Source organism: Ursus americanus, chromosome 17 (genome assembly GCF_024610735.1).
Source record: "Ursus americanus isolate L20-20 chromosome 17, mUrsAme1.1.p, whole genome shotgun sequence".
NCBI lineage: Eukaryota > Metazoa > Chordata > Mammalia > Carnivora > Ursidae > Ursus > Ursus americanus.
The window spans coordinates 11,073,817-11,093,541 of NC_142143.1; the positions used below are offsets into that span (position 1 = coordinate 11,073,817).

Consider the following 19,725-nt stretch of genomic DNA (forward strand, 5'->3'; position numbering starts at 1 on the left):
GGTGCCGGAGGGAGGCAGGGGCCAGGGGTTATTAATAGGCCTGGCTTGACGGGCCCAGGGAGGGTGAATGTGATACAGATACCCAGCACCGTGGCTGGGAAGTACCTGACACCGGAAGGGGAGGGGGTCGGGGGCCGGGGGTAGCGCCACCTCCCAAAATAGCCAGAGCAGAAGCTTATATAGGTGACCATCCCACCACCAGACTTACTTCCCTGCGGGACCTCCCACCGGCCTGGCCTTTCAGTGCAGGTTCCAGCCTTCCACCCCCATCCAAGGTGAGTGGCAGCTCCTGAGGTTGGAGGCTGGATGCCGTGGGGTGGAGACCAGATGCAAGGGCCACGGTGCCCCTACCCCCAGTGACACGGGGCTGGGAGGGGGTGCTGAAAGGTCAGCAGCTGTGGAGTCCAGGCCTGAGAGTTCAGATTCCTGGGCTCTCCATCTGAACTCCTAGTGTGACCTGGGACAAATCCCTCCCCCTGGCTGGGCCTCAGGTTCCCCACCTATAGAAAGAGAGGGGTGGAGCCAGGCACCTGCGGACTCTGGGGAGGCCATCAAAGGAAGACCATGACTGGGCAGAGGAGGCAGGAGGAAGGGGTATGGAGGGCTGGCCAGCCGACCCCAAAAACATCATCTGGTGCTCTGGCTGGGTGGACTCTGGCCCAGAGGGGGTGTCAAGCTGATGGAAGGCTTCTCTAGCAGGGAGAGATGGAGGAAGGAGGCAGGATGGGCCCGTGGTGAGGCTCCTGCCTTTGCCACGGGGGTCAGTGTTCGGGCATGGTCTGCGGCTCAGATGGGTGGGACTTGACAGGGCTGGGTCCTGGGCAGTGGGGAGGGGCTCCAGGGACGAGGGTCACTGAACTCCAAGGTAGCAGACCTGGGAGGGGGTCCCTCTCTGCCACTGCCATGCTGTGGGTCCTTAGGCCACTCACTGACCCTCTCTGGCCTCAGTTTCCCCACCAGTATAGCATAAGGATCCTTCAGCCAGGGAAATAAACTCTCCAGTTAGGCCCCTGGAGTGAGCTGAGCCTGGGGCTTGAAACGATTGCACAGAAGCCCAGCACGTCCGTGTGAGCGGCCTGGATGGGCGCCGGGACAGCAGAGGCAGCTGAGGGGTCCGCGGAAGGCCGTGCAACAAGAAACAGCAGGTCAGGAGCTACAGCCTCTGCTCCTGGGAAGCCAGCTGGACGGCTGCGGACTGAAGGAGCTGACTCACAGGGAGGGGGCAGCCCGAGCAGCGTTGTCCTAAGTTTCCAGGAAGGGCAGCCGTCCAGGGCTGAGCCAAGGGAGACAGTGTTGACAGTGTTGACAGAACTCGAGCAGCTGGACAGCTCTCCCCAGCCGCCCACCAAGGGGCACCAGACTCAGCCCCGGCCCACCTGCCTACACCTTCCGGTGGAGTCTCAAGATCCCACCACAAGGGACCCACCAACACCATCAACACAAGGGAGGGACACAGACGACCAGGGAAGGAGACGGTCCTAACCCAAGGTCACGTGGGGACTTAGCACAGCCGCAGATCTAGAACCCAGGCATCCTGACTCCCCGTCCAGTGCTCCGAATACTGTAGAGGCAGCTGGTTGCAGCCTGAATCCTGGGGAGACCGTGGGAAAGAATGCAACTGGTCTCTGGCTGCCTAAGATCACGAAGTGTCACATTTCCCAGAGATGATGTTCGAGCCATAAAACCTGCTGAGCTTGTCTAGGAATTTGGTCTGAAGGTACCAGCCTCTCCCCAAATGTGGGTCTTCTGGTCTCCAAGTGGGGAGAGGGTGCAAAAGATTTATTTCAAGGGGCCTCTCCCACCCTACCCTCTCTCAAAAGTTTTGTGGGGGCAAGAGTCTGGATCCACACTATAGTCGGCGGCTCAGGAGACCAGGGAAGCCAATAGTTAGTGGAGATCTTAGAACAGTTCTTTGGAAAGTCAAGCTAGGAAAAAAAAAATGATTTCAGCGTATCCCTGGCCAGACGTGGGATGGGGCATCCGGAGAGGGCCTGCGGGGCAGCCAGACGCCTATCCTCTCCCTGCCACCTCCTCCCAGCGTCCCGTGGGTCAGGTTTCCAGACCTCAGCGCTCAGATTTTGCAGCATAAATTTGCATCCAGGACAGACAAGAGCGGAGGCTGAGGTAGGAGCGGAGACAGAATGGGAGTAGGGCCGAGGGGCCCACCAGGGTGTAGGCCTGGCCCCTGACCGTCCCGTATCCTCCCCAAAGCGGCCGGACATCCTCCTCCTCCGGGGCGCACCGACCCGAGAAGCCGTGCTGCACCCGGCTGGCGCCTCCTGCGTGCCCTTGACGGCAGGCGAACCCTCCGGCCCCGGCTGGTGACGCGGGCGCCCCATAAATTCCAGAGGTCGCCCCCTCCCCGGGCGCCCTGGCCGCGGCCCCTGGGATCCCGAGGACCCCCGGCGGGGGCGGTGCGGGAGCGGCAGCGGCAGCGGGTCCGCGCGCCCGCCGGGCCCGGATCGCGCGGCGGGACTGAGCGGCTCTGGCTGCGCTCCCAGCCCCGCGCCCCCTGGCTCTGCGCCAGGCCGGCGGGCGTGCGCCCGGCGCGCAGCACTGCAGCGCTGGTCATATGAGCAGAAATGATGAGAAAAGCACTTTTTAATCTTTTCGCACTTGCTCTGCCCGCTCAAACAGTTGCAGGATGTCGATGACAGACTTGCTCAACGCTGAGGACATCAAGAAGGCAGTGGGGGCCTTTACCGGTGAGCAGCGCGCTCCCCTCCCCAGCCCTCTCCCCCATCCACCACCCTAGCCCTAGCACCCCGCGGGTCCCGCGGCTGACCAATCCTCCGGAGCGCTCCTCTGCCCAAGCATCCTGCGGGGCGCTGGCAGGACGGAGCAGGGGGGCTCCTCGGCATTTCCAAACTCCTCCCGGGCGGGAGTTGGCGCAGGGAGCGGGTGGGGAGGCCCCGCGCTCTGCCCGACAACCGAAACTTGCCGGTGCCAAAGGCCGGGTGGCTGCGCTGCGAGGACTCGGGGTCCCAGACAAAGGGCAAAGACCAGGATCCAAAGCGGACCTTCCAGGTCCTTGTGGGCGCTTGATACTTCCCCTTTAAGGCACTTGGAGGGGTGCGTGTGCTCACGCCTTCTCTCCAAGCAGCCCCTTTCGGAGACCCCGGTTCAGAACCGGACTCTTCTCGGCTGGCGGTGGTTGGCTCCCCTGCATTGCAAGCCCCTCTCTGGGGCTCAGAGCACCCCCCCACACACACACACACCACCACCGACCGACCCGCGAGCCAGCGAATGGGGTGACCTTCCCGCAGCTGGCACTCTGCTCTGCCCAGCCCTGCGGGAGCATCTCCAGCGCCTGCAACTTCCAACCTCCGTAGGTGGCCGAGGGAGGGGAGCGGCAGTCTAACCGCTCTGAGCTGCCCTGGACTTGAGCGCTTAGCTGCCTACCCGCTTCCTCTCTAATCTCACCTAGGTGGGAAAACTGAGGCTGGGAGAGGACCAGAAACTTGTCCGAGGTCACCTAGCACAGCACAAGGGGGATTAGAACTAAGGGCAAATCCAGGTCTTGGTCCCCCTCCTTAGTGTCAGAGGTGGACAGAGGAACTGTCCTTCCCTCAGCCTTGGGCTGAGCAGAGAACATGACTCTCAAAAGGACCCCTCCCTGCCACACACCTAAAGTATTTTAACACTGTAGCCTTTCCCAGGTGTTCCTGAATGGGAGCTCAGCACACAGAAACTTGGGGAGGGGGCCTCCCATTTCCTTTCTGCTTGGCGTCCCCTCCTCAGGGTATGAAGAAGCTCTGGGAGGCTCCCCCTTCCCAGGGGTGCGGGGACAACCCACCCACGACTCCTTGACCCACCTTGCTCCCTCTGAGAAGAAACTTAATTGGGAGTTCCTGGGGAGCCTTCCAACACTCCCCCAACGCCCACCAGAATTGGTATCTGTGGCAAAACCAGGGTTTCTGGGTCCTCCCCCTCCTCCTCCCACTGTGTGACCTTGACAGAAACTTGTCCTCCCCATGTCGGTTGATTTTCTGGCAACACAATCAGTGGCCAAGAAAAAAGGTTGACCCCCCCACCACGTTCACACCACCTCCAATTCCCCTGCCCACCCCCAGTCAGCCAGCTCCCAAAAGCCTTCATGGAACCCAGTTAGTTTCTCTGCCTTCAAAAGCTACCCTGCTCTCAGTGAAGGGTGCAGTGGGGTGTGGGGGCAAGTCTACCTCTTCCACCCCTAGCTGGGTGACCTTGGGCCAAGCCCGGTCCGCTGGTCTGGGCTCCTTCAGCCCTCCCACAGAGGCGCATCCCTCGTCCCCCAGCACGCACAAGGAGCTCATTGAACAAATGCTTGACACCCCCGTTCTCCTGCCCTTCCCGACTGCCCCTTCTTTGTCCTCATTTTAACTCGCTCCTCTCCACCCCGCCCCCACAGCTGTCGACTCCTTCGACCACAAAAAGTTCTTCCAAATGGTCGGCCTGAAGAAAAAGAGCCCGGATGACGTAAAGAAGGTGTTCCACATCCTGGATAAAGACAAGAGCGGCTTCATCGAGGAGGATGAGCTGGGGTAAACTGAGGCCTGCAGGGGCTGCCCAGCCTGAGAGGGAATGGGGGTTGGGACTCCGCTTCCGAGTGCCCATCAGATCTGCCCTTCTCTCTGCGCCTTTGCAGGAGAGAGCTGTGCCTCACCGCTGTTGCTTCCGGAAGAATAAAATCGGCAGAAGAAAGTGCAACTAACTAGGTTAAATTATAGCCACTTAATATTGCTAATGGGATGATGCTACTTAATAATTAAATACACAGGAAGAGGCAGGTTTTCTGGATGCCTAATGCCGTGTGCAAGACAGGGAGCGCTAGCTTGAGTATTTCTTTCATTGATTTTTGTTTGCCTCCAAGGCTCCATCCACCATCCTGCAGACCCTGCCCCCCACTTCTGTACCAGTGTAGCGAAAGCAGTGTCTGGACAAGTGGGGGATGCAGAACCAACGTTGGGGGTCAGGAGTCCTGGGAACAAAGCGGAGGAGGGGAAGATTATGACTAGGAAAATGCACCTGGCTCATATCTGCCCACCCAGGCTTATGTCACTCTTTGGCCAAGATAGCCTTGAATTTCGTCCTAACGAGAAGGGGGAGGCTGTGGAGAGAGACCTTTCCATAGGGACTTCCCTATCCATCCAGTCTCACTCCAAATCATCTCTCAAGGGTACCTTTTGTCTAGAACCTTCTCCTTCTACCTACCCACACATACACACAGACCAACTTCTACTTGTCCTCCAGGCTTCTCCAGGAAGCCTCCCTGGCTTTCCCCCTCACTTCGGGTGGGATGGATACATCTTTTGAGCACCTTTCTCTATCCCCCTCATTGCATCCATCACCCTGTGTGGTCTCTCTCTGAGTACTCGACCTCCTCCTCATTTTTTCGGGTGGCTCCCTTCTCTGTGCCCCCAGTTTCCAGCATGCCCCCGGTGCAGAGAAGACACTTTTGCATTTGTTGGGTTGGCTGAATAAACCTCACTCCTGCCTGCGGTGAGGTCGACCTTCCGCTGAGGACGGCCTGTCCTTCCGTGCACACCCACCCGTGAACGCCCAGCCACAGCCTGGGCCACCCGGCCCAGCACAGCTGCACGCACGCACGCACGCACACACGCCCACAGCCAGCCGCGTCTCCCAGCTGCCTGCTTCAGCTGAGCGGGGGCCAGCCCCCCATCCGGACGCCGTGCCTGCAAGGTGACCTCCACCTGACTCCCTCCCCGGCTTTTCTCCCCAGGTTCATCCTCAAGGGCTTCTCCCCTGATGCCAGAGACCTGTCTGTGAAAGAAACCAAGACGCTGATGGCCGCTGGAGACAAGGATGGGGACGGCAAGATTGGGGTCGATGGTGAGTAGCCATGACCTGGGGCCAGAGCCCATTGTGGATCTTGGGATGTTTGGATGCTAAAAGCTTGGAGCTATCTCTGTCACATGATAGGGGGGCAAGGGGTCCCCCCCTTCCCAGGATTAGAAGGAAAAGGCAATGTATTAGGTCTGAGAGCTCTATCCGTAAGCCAGGCACACACGCAAAACACCTGGTATATTTTTTTTTCTAAATTTGAACAACCCAAAAGGAATTCTTTCCCCCCTCTCTACAGTGTAGGGAATCAAGGAGAATTTGGGATTTTCCCTGAACTTTGCCTGCACTTTTGCCTGGGTTCCCATCCTGGCTCTGCGCACACTCGCTGTGTGACCTTGGGCCGTCTCTGTTCTTCTCTGGGCCTCAGTCTCCCAACCGTAACCTGAGTAGATAAGGCCACCTGATCCCCAAGGACCCTGTGGGCTCTCATGTTCTCAAGTTCCAGGGATGGAAATTCCTTATCTTCTGTACTCCTCAGCATCTTGTCCTGGTATCTTGTAACTTCAGGTTACAAAAACCTGTTTTGGCTTCACCCAAATATACCCTTCCCGCATTATAGGAGAGCCAGGAAAAACAGCCAGCCAGCAATCAGCTGGGAAGCAGGAAGATGACTATCTGGCCCTGCCTTGCTTTCCAAGCTTTTCTTTCAGAGCAGGTGAGGGGCTGGCGGTCCACCACCCCACGTCCTTCTCTATTCAGAACGAACACTCACAGAACACATCCCAGCAGCGTTATCTTTCTTAGCAACCCAACAGCCTTGAGAATGATCTCGGTTTTGCAGATGGGCAAACTGAGGCTGAGGTGCTTAGCCTGTTCAAAGAGCTAGGACAGAAGTGGGCGAGCAGGGATTTAGGATAACTCTTTCCAGCAAGCTGTGTCGCATCTCGGAATGGTCCTCCCCGTCAACCTAAGAGAAAACTGTGTACGGGTGCTTGGCCTCTGGGCTCGGATCCTTACCACTTTCTGGCTGTGTGACTTTGGGCAACTCAGGTAACTACTCTGGGCTTCAGTTTTCTCATCTCTGAGCTGAGGATAATGATAGCTCTTATCTCATGGGATTGTCGTGAGGATTAGATGTGTTAATGTGTAAAGGGTTTAGAATAGTGTCTGGCAGAGTCAAGCGCTATATATGTGTTTGTTACCTAAATTTTTAAAAATAGGGACTCGGTTGTCTTCGTCCTTTTATATCCAGTATGTAGCCCACACCTGCCCCAGAGCACCACTCAGTAAACATCCGTTGCCTGAGGGTAAAGACCAGCCCCCCATGTTCTGCTTCCTCTCTGCCCTTCCCCAGCTACGACCTTGGCCCCGGCGCCTCTCTAGCCCCAGTTCCCGTGCCGGACAAATGAGGTGCGCAGTTTAATTCTAAGACCCGCTTGGGCTCATTGTGAAAATTGAGTGGCTATCGACACAAAATTGCTCTGGGAAAGTGAAAAGGATTCTGAACGTGGGTGTAGTTTTATTAAAGTTTTACACCCAAGACCAAAATGGAGAAACTCCAGCAAGGTCAGATGCAGCCAGTCGCCTGGCCTTCCAGGGCCAGCTGTCTGTACTGCGGCTGGGAAGGAGGGAGGTGGTTTTAAAGGAGCCGGAGCAAAAAGTGTTGGAGAGAGCTAGGTGGCTGTCTTGGCGGTTCTGGGGAGTGGCGAGTGGCACATCTCCCCACACCCCCTCCTCACCAATCCACTGAGACAGCTCCACCCCGGACCAGCGTTCCCACCAGGACCTCAACCCAAACCTCCAGACCCGCTTCCCATTTTTATCTGCAGCCACTAAGACACAGCCTGGAAGCTGTAGGCGGGGTCTTCATGGTTCGATGCTCCCAAGCAACCTACATGATAAAGAAAAACCAGGCCAGATCCTAGGCTGCTTCCCTCCCTCCCGCCCTCCCTCCCTGCCCATCTCCTATCTTAAAGAGCTAACTCAACTCTTCCAACAGATCCAACAGACGTTTACTGAGTAGCAACCCTGTGCCAGGCTGTCAGGGAGGTAAAGATGAATTCGACCCTCCTCCCAGAGGCACTGTTTCCTGGCTGGGCGCCCCAGAGCAGCGGCTCAGCAACTCTGAGCCCCAGTTGCTCATCGATAAGCGGGGCATGACAACACATGGCTCCCTGGCACCTAGGAGGATTCCATGACCTGCTGCGTGTTGAGCGCAGCGCCCAGCACATTGCAGGTACTCAGCAAACAGAGGCTACGATACTATTTCTCTTCTAGCTGCAAGTTGCTTACAGTTCTATGTATCTGTACACAAAGGAACAGCAATACCAGGGAGGCGCGGAGGAGCCTTCTGGAGAGGGAGAGACAGTGGTGTGGAGGCTTATGGGAGGCTGGGGACAGGAAGCCACTGCCTGGAGTAGGGGGTGGGGTGTTCCTGGGAGAGCTCGGGCAAAGCGTTGGTTTCAGCAAAGGCACAAGGCTGGGAGGTGTAGGGATGTCTAGGAAGGGGCAAGAAGGTTGTTTTGTTGGGGGTGGGAAGAGAGAGAGAATTGTTAGCAGGGTGGTAACGTGTGTCAAACCCAAGCATCACCTACGACAGAGGATGGAGGGGCAGGTGCAGAAAGAGCAGTGCCAGTGCCCGAGGGCCACTGGATACAAACCCAGGTCTGTCTGCCGGTGCCGTCCCAGCTCAGGCCGACCTGGTGAAGGTCTGGGGGTCGGCGCAGAACGAAACAGAGTGGGGCAGGAGAAGAAACGGGGGCAGTGAGAACAGATCCCCTGAGGCAGGGGGGCCCTACATGGTGGACCTTTAAGTTTGAGGATGGAAGATGCAGATGCCTCCCCTCCCCATCTCCACACCAAACATGGTACTTTTTCTGGAAGGTACCAGGAAGGATGGGGGTGATGATGCCCAGTCGGCAGTGAGATGGGAGGCAGAGGACTTTGCAGGCCTCCGGGGAGGTTCTGTTTCAGGCACTCAGCTTTCCTGCCGCTTTCCTCTAAAGGCAAAGCGTTCTGAGCCCTGCCGACCTGCAGGAGGATGCTTTCCACTCCCGGTGGGACCTGAGCAAGTCATGGAACCCCCTCTGACCTTCGGGTGCCCGATCTTTACAATCAGGAGTCAGATCACTAGCCAGTCACTGGGGTCCCTGCCAGGTCTGGGACTCCACGGATGCCCCGGGGAATAGACCACTAGGCAGAGCCCAGCTGAGCCTGTGCCACCTCGAATAATGGCAGCAATAACATCTACCTTCACGGAGCACTCGCTGTGTGTCAGGCGCTGTGCTTAGCATCTTACTCCCCTAATCTTCCTAGCTGTCTCTGAGGTGGATGCTATTATCATCCTCATTTTATCGCCGAGGCTCAGAAAGGCTAGGGGTCTGCCTAAACTTTGAGTCTCAGTAGAGGCAGGGTCAGGACCTGAATTTACGTCTGCGGGATCCAATCACATGCCCTGTGCTGCGTGCTCGGCTCATTCACAGAGTCCAATGAGCATCTGCCCCAAGATGATTTTATTTACGACTTATTGCTTGCTTCTGTCTCGACCCCCACTGCAATGCCAGCTCTACAAAAGCAGGAACTCCGTTTTGTTCCGTTCTGACCCCACCACCAAGAATAGGGCCTCGTACACAGTAGGGGCAACAAGGAAAGTTTGCTGAATGAGTGAGTGAATGAATGAATGAATATATGGGCAGCTCTGGGGGTGCAGTGATGAGGAAGAGTGGTGTATAGGGAGAGGTCTGCAGGCAAAGGCTGGAGACCAGTGGGGGCTGGGGACTTGCATGCAGCAGGTGCTGGGAGATTCTAGAAGCAGGACTACCTTTATCTCCCACTGTTTGCCCTCTCGAGGTGAGTAATGCTTACCAGGTCCTTGAGGACCCCAGATGGAAGGGAGGGGATAGAAAGACAAAGTTCTAATAATAACCCTTTGCATTCCCGTCTCTGGGGCAACTAGTTCCAGGAAGCTCAGACTTTTATAGATGTGGTCGATTGATTCTCGAAGTCCACCCTTGAGAGGCTGGTGCAGAGCTGGTAAAGGAGAGTTTTAAGGCAGAAAAGGAGAGAGAAGCTAGACAGAAGGTGGTGGAAGGTGGTCCCAAACCCAGCCACAGTTGCAAAACTCAGGCACCAACAGCAGGCGAGCCTGCTAAGGGAGAGGCTCCTTCTCAAGTGTCTGCCCTTCACATCGGTGGGTCTCGAACGGAGCCAACGTCAGAATCGCTGGAGGGTTTTTCACAGCACAGTTGGCTGTGCCCGAAACCCAGAGTTTCTGATTCCTTAGGTGTGGAGTGGGGCCCAAGTGTGCGCATTTCCTCCAAGTTCCCCGGTGGGGCTGACGCTCCAGGGACCAAACCCTGAGAAGCACTGCCTTACCATAACCCTGGAATGGACGTGCCATCACTCTTCCCTTCTACCGGTGAGGACACCAAGGCCCTGAGGGGTTAAGTGTCCAGAGTCCGTCCGTCACAGAGCCAGGACGGAGGCTCAGAGGTCCGGCCAGGACCCCCCACCCCCTGCCTCTCACACAGATGGGTCCCCGGCCCGGGCTGTCCACTTGCAGTGCCTGCCCACGTGGAATGTGCAGGCTGACAGGACGAGCGGCTACCACCGTGTGGCACGTCTTGTGCCGGGCGCTGACCCCCCGCCTTAGCTGCTAGAGCTCGTGCAGCCCGATGACGGCTCCACGAGATACGCCCTCACTGTGCAGACACGCAACCTGAGACTCCGGGAAGCGGGGCGGCGTGCCCAGCATCACGCAGCTAATCGGCATCCGGGTCTCTCCAAACCCTGACGCTCTGACTCCAGATATCCCGCTGTTCCCCCACCGGCCGTGGACAAGATCTGCACACCCTGTATACACACGTGCGTGTGCGTGCACACACACACACACACACACTCACACGTGCACACTCTCATAACACTCTCACAGTCTCACACACACAGTCTCTCATACACACACTCTCACACACACTTTCATACACACACTCGCTCACACGTGCACTCTCATAACACACATACTCACACACACTCACTCACACGTGCACACTCATAACACTCTCGCACACTGTCTCACACACAGTCTCTCACACACACTCTCATACACACACTCTTACACACAATCTCATACACACTCTCTCACACACAATATCTCATGCACACACATTCTCTCTCACACATAAACACTCTCATACACACTCTCTCACACTCACACACATTCTCACACACACACACACACACACACACACACACACACACACACAGAATCCTTGTTACCGGTTCCCTGAAACGTGATCCCAGTGATGGGTCCTGTCTCCAAGGCTTCCGGCCTATTCCTGCCCTAGAGCCTCTGGTTTGCTTTTTGCTTCTGTTGCTGAAAAATGCAGGCCTAATTATCACTGGACCACTGCGGTCTTCTCCACTCACGTGCCTTGAGGCATTTGCCCTTTCTGCTTCCTTCTGGAGAAGTCTGTTCTCTTTTATCCCTAAGCAGCCCATTTAACATGGCAGGCGGGTGGAAGGGAGGGAGCGAGCCCTTGGGCCGCAACAGCTGAAGTCAGGCTGGAACTCCAACCCGCAGAATGCAGGAATGCGTGCTGCCAAGTGGTGTGGACGGCCAAGCCCCCTTCTCTCCCTGGGCAGCCCCCTCCTCATCCCAAAGTGGGAACAAAAATGCCCACCTCAGAGGGTGGTTTTTTACATTAAGTGAGTGTTCTGGAAATGATTCCTTTCCTCCTATTTTCTATGTGTGCTTTCTCTCGGAAGCCACCTCGAAACCCTTGTGGAATACCAGTTCTCGAAGGAAAGGAAGGGAAAGGAAAGGAAAGGAAAGGAAAGGAAAGGAAAGGAAAGGAAAGGAAAGGAAAGGAAAGGAGGTCTAAGATGGGAGGACAGTGACAGGGACCGCAGGAGAGGACATCCAGCCCTCCAGCCCCTGTGGGATTTGGTCTCCAGGGAAGGCAGGACGAGCCCATCCAGGCCAGCCGCCGTCCTGGTGGCAGAGCCCTAAGGTGTACAGCGTTTTGTCCCGTCTCCCGGCATCTTCACGCCGGCCCCATGAGGTCGGGGGGACAGAGCCTGTGATCCCCACTGAGAGCTGTGGCAACTGAGGCCCGGTGGGTGCTGTCCCAGAGTCACCCAGAAATCCCTGGCGGAAGGGAACCCGTGTCTCCTGACACTGCCACTCCCTCCACCGGGCTTCGTGGAGACATTCGGGTTATAAACGGTTTCTGGGCTTAGCGAGATGCTTGCTTTAATTCGCAAGTGGACCGCTGCTCCCTGACTCCAGCCTTGAGCGGAGCTAGAGGAGATGAAGCAAAGGGAGAGGAAGCAGCACTCCTTATAGAGTTGCCCCCCAGTGAGGAGCAGTGGGGAGGGCGGCAAGAAGACGTCCCCTCTCCACTGATCCCTCTCCTGCTTCCGTGGGTCAGGGCGTGAGTCAGAACTCCAGCCTCTGAGAGAGAGAGAGAGACGCACCCCACGTGAGCCACCCCTGAGTTAGAATCTTCCTGGCTGAGTGACTCGCAGCCTCAGTTTCCCTGTTGGTAAAACGGGATACAAGAGCCAGCGTAGATGGAGCGGGATGACACCCAGGGCAGCGCCTGGCACAGAGCGAGCCCCCAGGACGGTTTATGCCACTCTTCGTGGCCGTCTGGCTTGACCCCAAATAACCCTGCCTCCCATTCTCTGGGGTGGGAAAGTGATCCCTGTTTGCAATACCAATTTATAAGAAGCCCAGCCCAGGAGCTATTTAGAGGCGAAGTGATAAACCAGGGGGCCGGTGCTGCCATCCTGGTCATCGCGACAGAGGGAAGGGGAGAGGCTTCCAAGCGCTGACTCAAGGTCTGTCTCAGTTTCACTTGGGGCTGTCAGCATGGGCTGATCTCACCTGTCAATACCTTCTAAATTTGTCCAATCCCCACGGCACTGGGACTGGGACAGACCTAATTAAGCTAATTTCAGCTTCCTGTGGGAAAGGGGGGACTGAGCCCTCCCATCCTCTGACCCTCTCCACCCCACCCCAGGGGCCCCTTCAAGAGCCAGGGTGGGACTCCAGGTCCCTCGAATAGCCACGGTGAGACTTGACTTAGTTGCGCTCCCTCTGTGTGCCGGGCACCCCCGTGCCAGGCGCTTCTCATCCAGTTACCTTGTGTGGTCCTCACCAGAGCCCTATCTCCATTTGACAGACGTGGAAGCTGAGGGCCAGAGGCTGAGTTCCCACGGATGGGCGCGCTGGAGGTGGGATCCTAACTCGATGGGATCGGTGGTGCCGGAAACTTGGGGCAGGTCAACAGCCTGCTCTTTAGGCCGCCCTCCCCCGCCCTCTGCCGCTCGCATCCTCCCTGTCTTTGTCTCAGGATTTCTGTGGACAATCCGAAGCTCCAACCTGTGTCCAGTGGAGAGGAGCTCCAAGGGAGGGGGAGTGAACACTTACAGACCAGGCATCTCTCTGCATTTGCCCATTCTGCCTTCCCAACAGCTGAGCAAGCAGACATTATCACACCCCCTTTCCAAGTGAGTGTAAAGTGGGGAGCGAAGCCCACCCAGCTAGGAAGCGAAGGAACAAGAATCAGACCCAGCTCCAGGTGCCGGGCGGGGACAGGAAATGGTGGGGGATAGCAACCCCCACACCAGACAGTAAACATCATGGTGCCGTTTGCCAGGCCTTCGCTCGTTCTGTGCCAGGCAGCAGCCAGGCATTTCATAAGCTTGGTTTACGGTAGCGGGAGCTGTAGAAGCACTTCGATAACAACAGCTATGAAATGCTGAGTGCTGGCTACATGACGGGCCTGTGACAAGAGCTTTAGTGTGGGCTCCTCTGAATGAGCCAGAGAGTTCCATTTTATAGATGGGGAAACTGAGGCATGGTGAGATGAAGTATCTCCAGTCCAAGGTCATGGAAGCAAAAATGGGAGCTGGGAGCCGACTCTGCGGGAGAGCTGGACAGGCATCTTCTAGACCTGACATTGCCCAGAGGAGAAAAGCAAGACCCGGAGGGGTGAGCAGGAGGCAGAGCCAAGGTCAGAGCCCCTCCCCGTTCCCCATCCCAGCATCCTAGCACCAAATCAGTGGACCTAGACTTCGCAGGATTTTGCATGTTTGCTCATTTGTTTTTCTTTAAGGAGAAACCTGAACATTTTAGAGGAGACCTTTTTTTTTTTTTTTTTTTTTTTTTTTGGTAAGAGGGCTGTTTGTTAATTGGCTGATTGCTAAGAGCTCTGCCCTGGGGCACATACAAAAGGTCCAGAAGAGGTGACCCCTGCCCTCAATTTGTCTACAAAATGCCCTGCTCCTGCTTCTGGGAGGATAAAATTAGAATGCAGTGTTCTCTGCAAAAATCCAGGGCATGTGGCCTTTGTGACATCCTGGCTCCTTCAGAGTAGATCCCAGGATGGGCAGAGGGCCCTGTTTTCAGAGGCCTTTGAACACCCCATAGGTCCAAGATACCTCCAGTCAGGCTCCAAAAGGCCTGACCTTCCACCCCTGGAGTGTCCCTTGGTTGGCATTCCCTGGTCCCCTTCGCACCGACAGCACCAAATGCCAGCCAGGGTGGAGGTGGTAAACTGGCTCTTTGCTGATGAGCAGCCCGGGGACCCGTGACTTCTAGGGTGAGGGTTAGGGAGGTCAGTGCAGGTCGGGAAACTGTAAGGACCAACTTTCCCTCTTGACAATCTCTCCGTGAGCTGGCATTGGCAGACAGACTCGCGTCTCCTTTATCCCAGCACAGAGCAAACTCTGTGCCCAAGGACAGGATACATCGGCCCTGGCCAGTTTTCCAGATTAAGTGGCAGGTCGAGAGTCCCTGCTTGCACCCGAGCTGGGATGCCAGCCCAATCAGGAATGGCCTCTGCACAGGCCTGCAGGGGGAGCGCCTGAGACCACTGGCCAATCCGGCCTCTGCCTCTTATTTTCTGCATGACCCCAACCCTTCACCTCTCCAGGCCTCCATTTCTCCATCTACAAAATGGGAATCATCCCGCTGACCGCCCAATGTGAGAATTACATGAGGCAAGTTGGAATTTGTTGAACCCCATGGAGGACTCATGAGCGAGCCATGCATCCATCCGTCCGTCCGTCCATCCGTCCATGCATTTGGCATTTGTTTATTAGGACTGCTATATGCCAGGTTCTACTCTATTGCTAGGAGAGCGGTGAACAAGTCAGGGCTCTCTGCCCTCCTGGGGTTTAAATTCTAGTCGGGGGAGACCAACAAAAAGAAGTCAGTCCATAAATAAGCTCATTTCAGAGAGTGCTGAGTACCACGAAGTAAATAAAACAGGGCTAATATGACCGAGTCATGGGGGGTGGGGCTATCTGAGCTGGCTCATGGGTCACCCAACACCTAGGTCAAAGTAGGTCAGAAAGCTCCTAGGTGAAGAAGGGAGCCTGAAAGCAGGAGCTTGACTCACGTCTGCCGTGTGGTCTTGGGCAAGCTACTTAACTCTTGGGCCTCAGTTTCCCCACGTGTAAAATGCAGACAAAAGCGTCTCTCCCGTGGAGCAGTCGTGAGAATTTAATGAGATTATATATATATAATGTATCTAATGCTTCCCGTTTGGCATTCAATAAACAAGAATTCTGAAATTCTATAAAAACGGACAGTATTGATCAGAGACAGCTCAGAAGGACCACCTGACTCTCCGAGGTGTCGTAGGTGTCGTAGGGTCACAGGAGCTGCTGGCTGAGGAAGCGGACCCTTTGACCCCAGCCCAGGGGAGGGATTTTTGGAGTATTTGGTGTTTGGGCTCCATCTCTGAACCTTGCTGTTCACCACTCAGCCTGCAGCTCCGTGGGAGTTCAGGACCAGCCGGAGGACCCTCTCTCTCTCCCACCTCGACTCGATACCTAGGTCCTCACATCCAGGTCACTTGCCTTTCCTGTCCTTGGGGACAGCCTGGGGACAGGAGAGGGTGGTGTCCACATCCCAGCTCACACCCCAGGAAGAGGAGGAGCCCGGGGACGACGTGTCCCTCCACCTGGCAGGGATTCCCACCAGTGACTCCCATGGTGGGAGCCTGTGTTTGGTTTGGTCGATGTTAGTTTGTTCGCTTTTTTATTTGGAAATAAGGCTCGCTTTACAGAAGAGCTGTAACAGTAGCACGGCGGGTTCCGTACACCCCACAGGCAGCGTCCCCCAGGGCTAACATTTCACGGGACCGTGGCACAGGATGAAAACTAAGAGGTCACACAGGGTGTGTGGGGGGGACATACGTACTTCATACAAAGTCTGGGGAGGGCGGTGCTCATCTCAAGGAGCCTGGTCCTTCTGGCGCCCTTTCTGAGGCCACTTCACATTCCGTTTTCACTGGTCTCTCCCAGGGAATCAGTACTGCCCCTCCCTTCGCTGCCCTGACAGACACCTGAACCCACAGCCAGAGAGACATGTTTCCCAGCAAACATGCCAGGTGGGGCCTGAGACCCTAACTCTAAATCCTTTCTAGATGCAATGGGGACTTACCTGGGGCCCATGCTCTCGGGCAGGCTGGGGACACAGCTTCTCAGAGACACATCACGGCAGAGGGTGGCAAACTCCTTCTTGTCCTCTCTGGTCTCCTGGAGAGAAAAACAACAGGGCAGATATTTCCTGGGCCCCCTTGACTCCAAAGAAAGGTCTCAGAAGCCCCGGCTGCTAAGCAGTAGTCCCATGACTGCCACGACAAGGACCCCGCTGTTGGGAGGACATGGAGAACAGGGGCAAAGGAGCTCACGGGGGGGATGGGGGGAGCCGAGGACCTCCTGTACACCAGCATCTCGCTTCTGACTATCTCCCAACTCAAGAAGCAGCGTTGACTTTTCTACCCTTTATGGATGATGACAGTGAGGCTCAGAGAGGCCAGGTGCTTTGTCTGAGGTCACACAGCCCGTACACGGCCGACCAAACTTGGGGCCCAGGCCTCTTCGCGGCACTAGCCCTATCACGCAAGACACCAGCCCAGCATGGCTACTGGGTCCTTCCCAATTCCACTCCCTTGTTTCCTGCCTTCTGAGCCTGCCCCATGAAAAGCCACTGCCTGTGGTCCCTTCCCTACCACCTGCTTTCTCCCGTGGGAATCCTGCATCCTCTCACAGGACTCTATCAGAAGCCACTTTCCCTCTGAAGTTTTGCTGACGCCTTAAGTAGAGGTCACCTCTTCTCCTTGTGACAGCGAAGTCTCTGAGCCTTCCATCCATTCACAAACACGCATGGCCCTTCAGTGTCAGGCTTGGAGGCAGGTGGTGGTGAGATGGAGCGGGAAAGAAGGGGCATGGGCTCTCTCCAGAGAGAGATGGTCATGTTCCAGTGGGGGGGGGGCAGATAACAAATGAATCAGCAAGAACATACTCAAAAGTATTTCAAGAGTGGTAAGTGCTGTGCAGAGAATAAAAACTGGTGACAGCAAAGAGGATCACAGTAGGGGAGGGTCACTACTGTCAGCAGAGTGGTCAGAGAAGGCCCCAGGAGGGTGACATCTGAGCTGCGACCCGGTGAGTGAGAAGAAGGTAGCTGTGGAAAGTCTGAGAGCACAGCAGGTGCAAAGATCCTGAGGTGGAAATGCCCTCAGCACGCTTGAGATTCAGACAAAAGGCCAGCAGCATGGAGCCTGTCCTGCCAAGTACTGTTTCTTCCCTAACCAGACCAGAAACTCCTTCAGGGCAGAGATCATCTTCGGCTCCCCTGTGTCTCCCCTTACCTGGCTGGGGCCATCCCTCTGTTCATTTAGGTGGAGCTGCATCTAGTAGAGGGACCCTGGATCTCCCCCTAGTGCCGACACCAATCCCTGACATCAATTAATATTCAGCAAAGTGGGGCAGGTGGGGCAGGTGGGGCAGGTGAGCCCACCGTGGCCTCAAAGGCAAGCCCTGTGGAGAGACCTGGACCCCAGGGCTTGAGTCCCAGCTGAGCCCCTTATGACCCCGGAGGCTCGGAAAAGTCACTTCTCCTCTCTGGGCCTTGGTTTCCCCTTCTGTAAAAAGGGACTAGCTCCCAGTTTCCTGAGTGATGGTCAAGATTAAATGAGGAGCTGTGTGAGACAGGGCCCAGTTCATTCTGACCCATCTGACCCGCGTGGAGATGTCACCTGCTCAGGTCTCCTCCAGAGTCTTGCTCAGCCCTCCGAGGAGGAAGAGCACACAGTGTTTCTTGAACCAAGCTGCTCACCAGAATCGCCTTTGAACAACTAGAAGAACTCCTCCCTTACCCGAGGCCTCCTAAATCAGAAATCCTAGGGCAAGGGCCCGGCAGCGTGTCTTCTTGGATTCTGCCAGTGATTCTGGGGGTGGGCAGCTGGGGAACGACTAGACAAGGAGCTAAGGAAGAGCTCTGGGTCCCAAGAGCCTCAGCCAGACGCGGGTCTGAACCCTGGCTCTGCTCCTTACTAGCTGTGTGACCTTGTAGACTGCTGGACTCGGAGCCTCAGCTTCCTCATCTGTAAAATGGGAATAATGATAATGTGCACATCATAGGATCATTGTCAGACAAGAGCTTGACTATCAAGGGCTTAGAATAGCTGCTGGTATGTGATAAACATTCAGATGGTTGCTGCTCTTATCACTGTAGTTATTACCAGGAACTTGCAGGTGGCATGACATCATGAAGCAAAAGAGACGGCAGGCTCATTAGGAGAAACTTATCTGGACGAGCACGGTGTAGGTATATGAAGCTGTGTATGGAATCACTATATTGTGCACCTAAAAGGAATATAACACTGTATGTTCGCTACATTGGAATTAAAATGTTTAAAAAGTACAACAAAAAAGAGAGATAGTAGGCTTCCCATTTCCCATTCATTCATTCCCACACTCACTCATTCCGTCACTCTAGGTCTGCTGCAGATGGGAGAACCAACAGGAAGCACCATGTGGGGCCCAGCGGTCAGGCCGTGGCGAGTCCTCCCACACCGTCCACCTCTGACTCACCTCTCTGTCCTCTTCTTTTGCAGAATTCTCCTCTCTGGTGGCCGAAAGCTAAGAGGCTCTGACCGCCCCGGGTCTTCCACCCCTCTGCCCCAAACACCCAATCTCAGCCCCTCTTGCTGCCTCCCTGCGTTTCTGTTCAGTGTGTTTATGTTATTTTTTACTCCCCCCCTTGCCCCGTCCCCTGTGGCCCTCAAATGACATCATTCTTCTGGAAAATGCTGAGAAACAATAAAGGCTGCACCAATCAGACCCTGCTGCTCTGGAGGCCCCGGGCTTGGTGGGGCGTGGAGCCTGCCTTGGCTTCCCGGACAAACGTGCGCAGGGGTGGGGCAGGAATGAGACGGAAAGATAGGATGGGAGGGAAATTTACTGAGCCCTCCTCTGCCTGGGGTCCTGAGAACGGTACTCTGCATGGGCTGCCCATTAATCCTTGAAACCACCCATAAGGTAGGTGATGAAACTCCCATTTTACAGATGCAGAAACTAAGTCTTAGAGAGGAAAGTGATGAGTGTAAGCCCACACAGCCAGGACTTGTGGATGGATGGATGGATGGATGGATGGATGGATGGATGGATGGACGGATGGACGGATGGACGGACGTATGGACACTCATGAAGACTCTTTGTTACAAACAACAGAAACCCAACGCAGAGTAACTTAAGCAAAAAAGGAACAAAAAACAAAGATTTAGTTATGCCTGAACGGTCCAGGGGTAGGTTCAGGAACAGCTGGGTCGATGGACTCAAGTGATATCATCAGAATTAAGTCCTCCTTCCCCCGCCTCTGAGCACTGTGTTGCTTTGTGCTGGATTCATTATCAGGCAGGCTCTCCCTCATGATGGCAAGATTCCTGCAGCAGCTCAATGCCAATAAAAAAAGAGCTTCTCTCTCCCAATCACTCCGTCAGAAGACCCCAAATTTAGTTCCATTAATACCAGTGGCTAATGTTTATTGTGCACTTCCTTTGTGCTGAACCCGTCGCGTGATTCCTTCTGGACAACACCCTACGCGTGAGGACTATCGCTATCTCCTTTGTACAGATGAAGAAA

The 19,725-nt window shown here is 55.6% G+C and overlaps 1 protein-coding gene across 2 annotated transcripts; it reads left to right on the plus strand.

Moving 5' to 3' along the window:
- Nucleotides 1–214: 214 nt before the first annotated feature.
- Nucleotides 215–18,924, plus strand: PVALB (parvalbumin). 2 transcript variants are annotated; one of them, XM_045780074.2, is made up of 5 exons: nt 215–275; nt 2,638–2,705; nt 4,388–4,520; nt 5,720–5,829; nt 18,699–18,924. In XM_045780074.2, the coding sequence occupies exons 2-5, from the start codon at nt 2,645–2,647 to the stop codon at nt 18,725–18,727; spliced, it is 333 nt and encodes a 110-aa protein (XP_045636030.1). In that variant the 5' UTR covers nt 215–275; nt 2,638–2,644; the 3' UTR covers nt 18,728–18,924. The 2 variants fall into 2 exon arrangements, with proteins under 2 accessions (XP_045636030.1, XP_045636029.1); XM_045780073.2 differs by lacking the exon at nt 215–275 and adding an exon at nt 1,983–2,124.
- The last annotated feature ends 801 nt before the right edge of the window (nt 18,925–19,725 follow it).

Bases quoted from the DNA above. Each gene is read 5' to 3' on its own strand.
- PVALB (XM_045780074.2), top strand. From the start codon at position 2,645: ATGTCGATGACAGACTTGCTCAACGCTGAGGACATCAAGAAGGCAGTG. The intron at 2,706-4,387 runs GTGAGCAGCGCG...CCGCCCCCACAG, and splicing joins GGCAGTGGGGGCCTTTACCG to CTGTCGACTCCTTCGACCAC. The intron at 4,521-5,719 runs GTAAACTGAGGC...TTTTCTCCCCAG, and splicing joins ATCGAGGAGGATGAGCTGGG to GTTCATCCTCAAGGGCTTCT.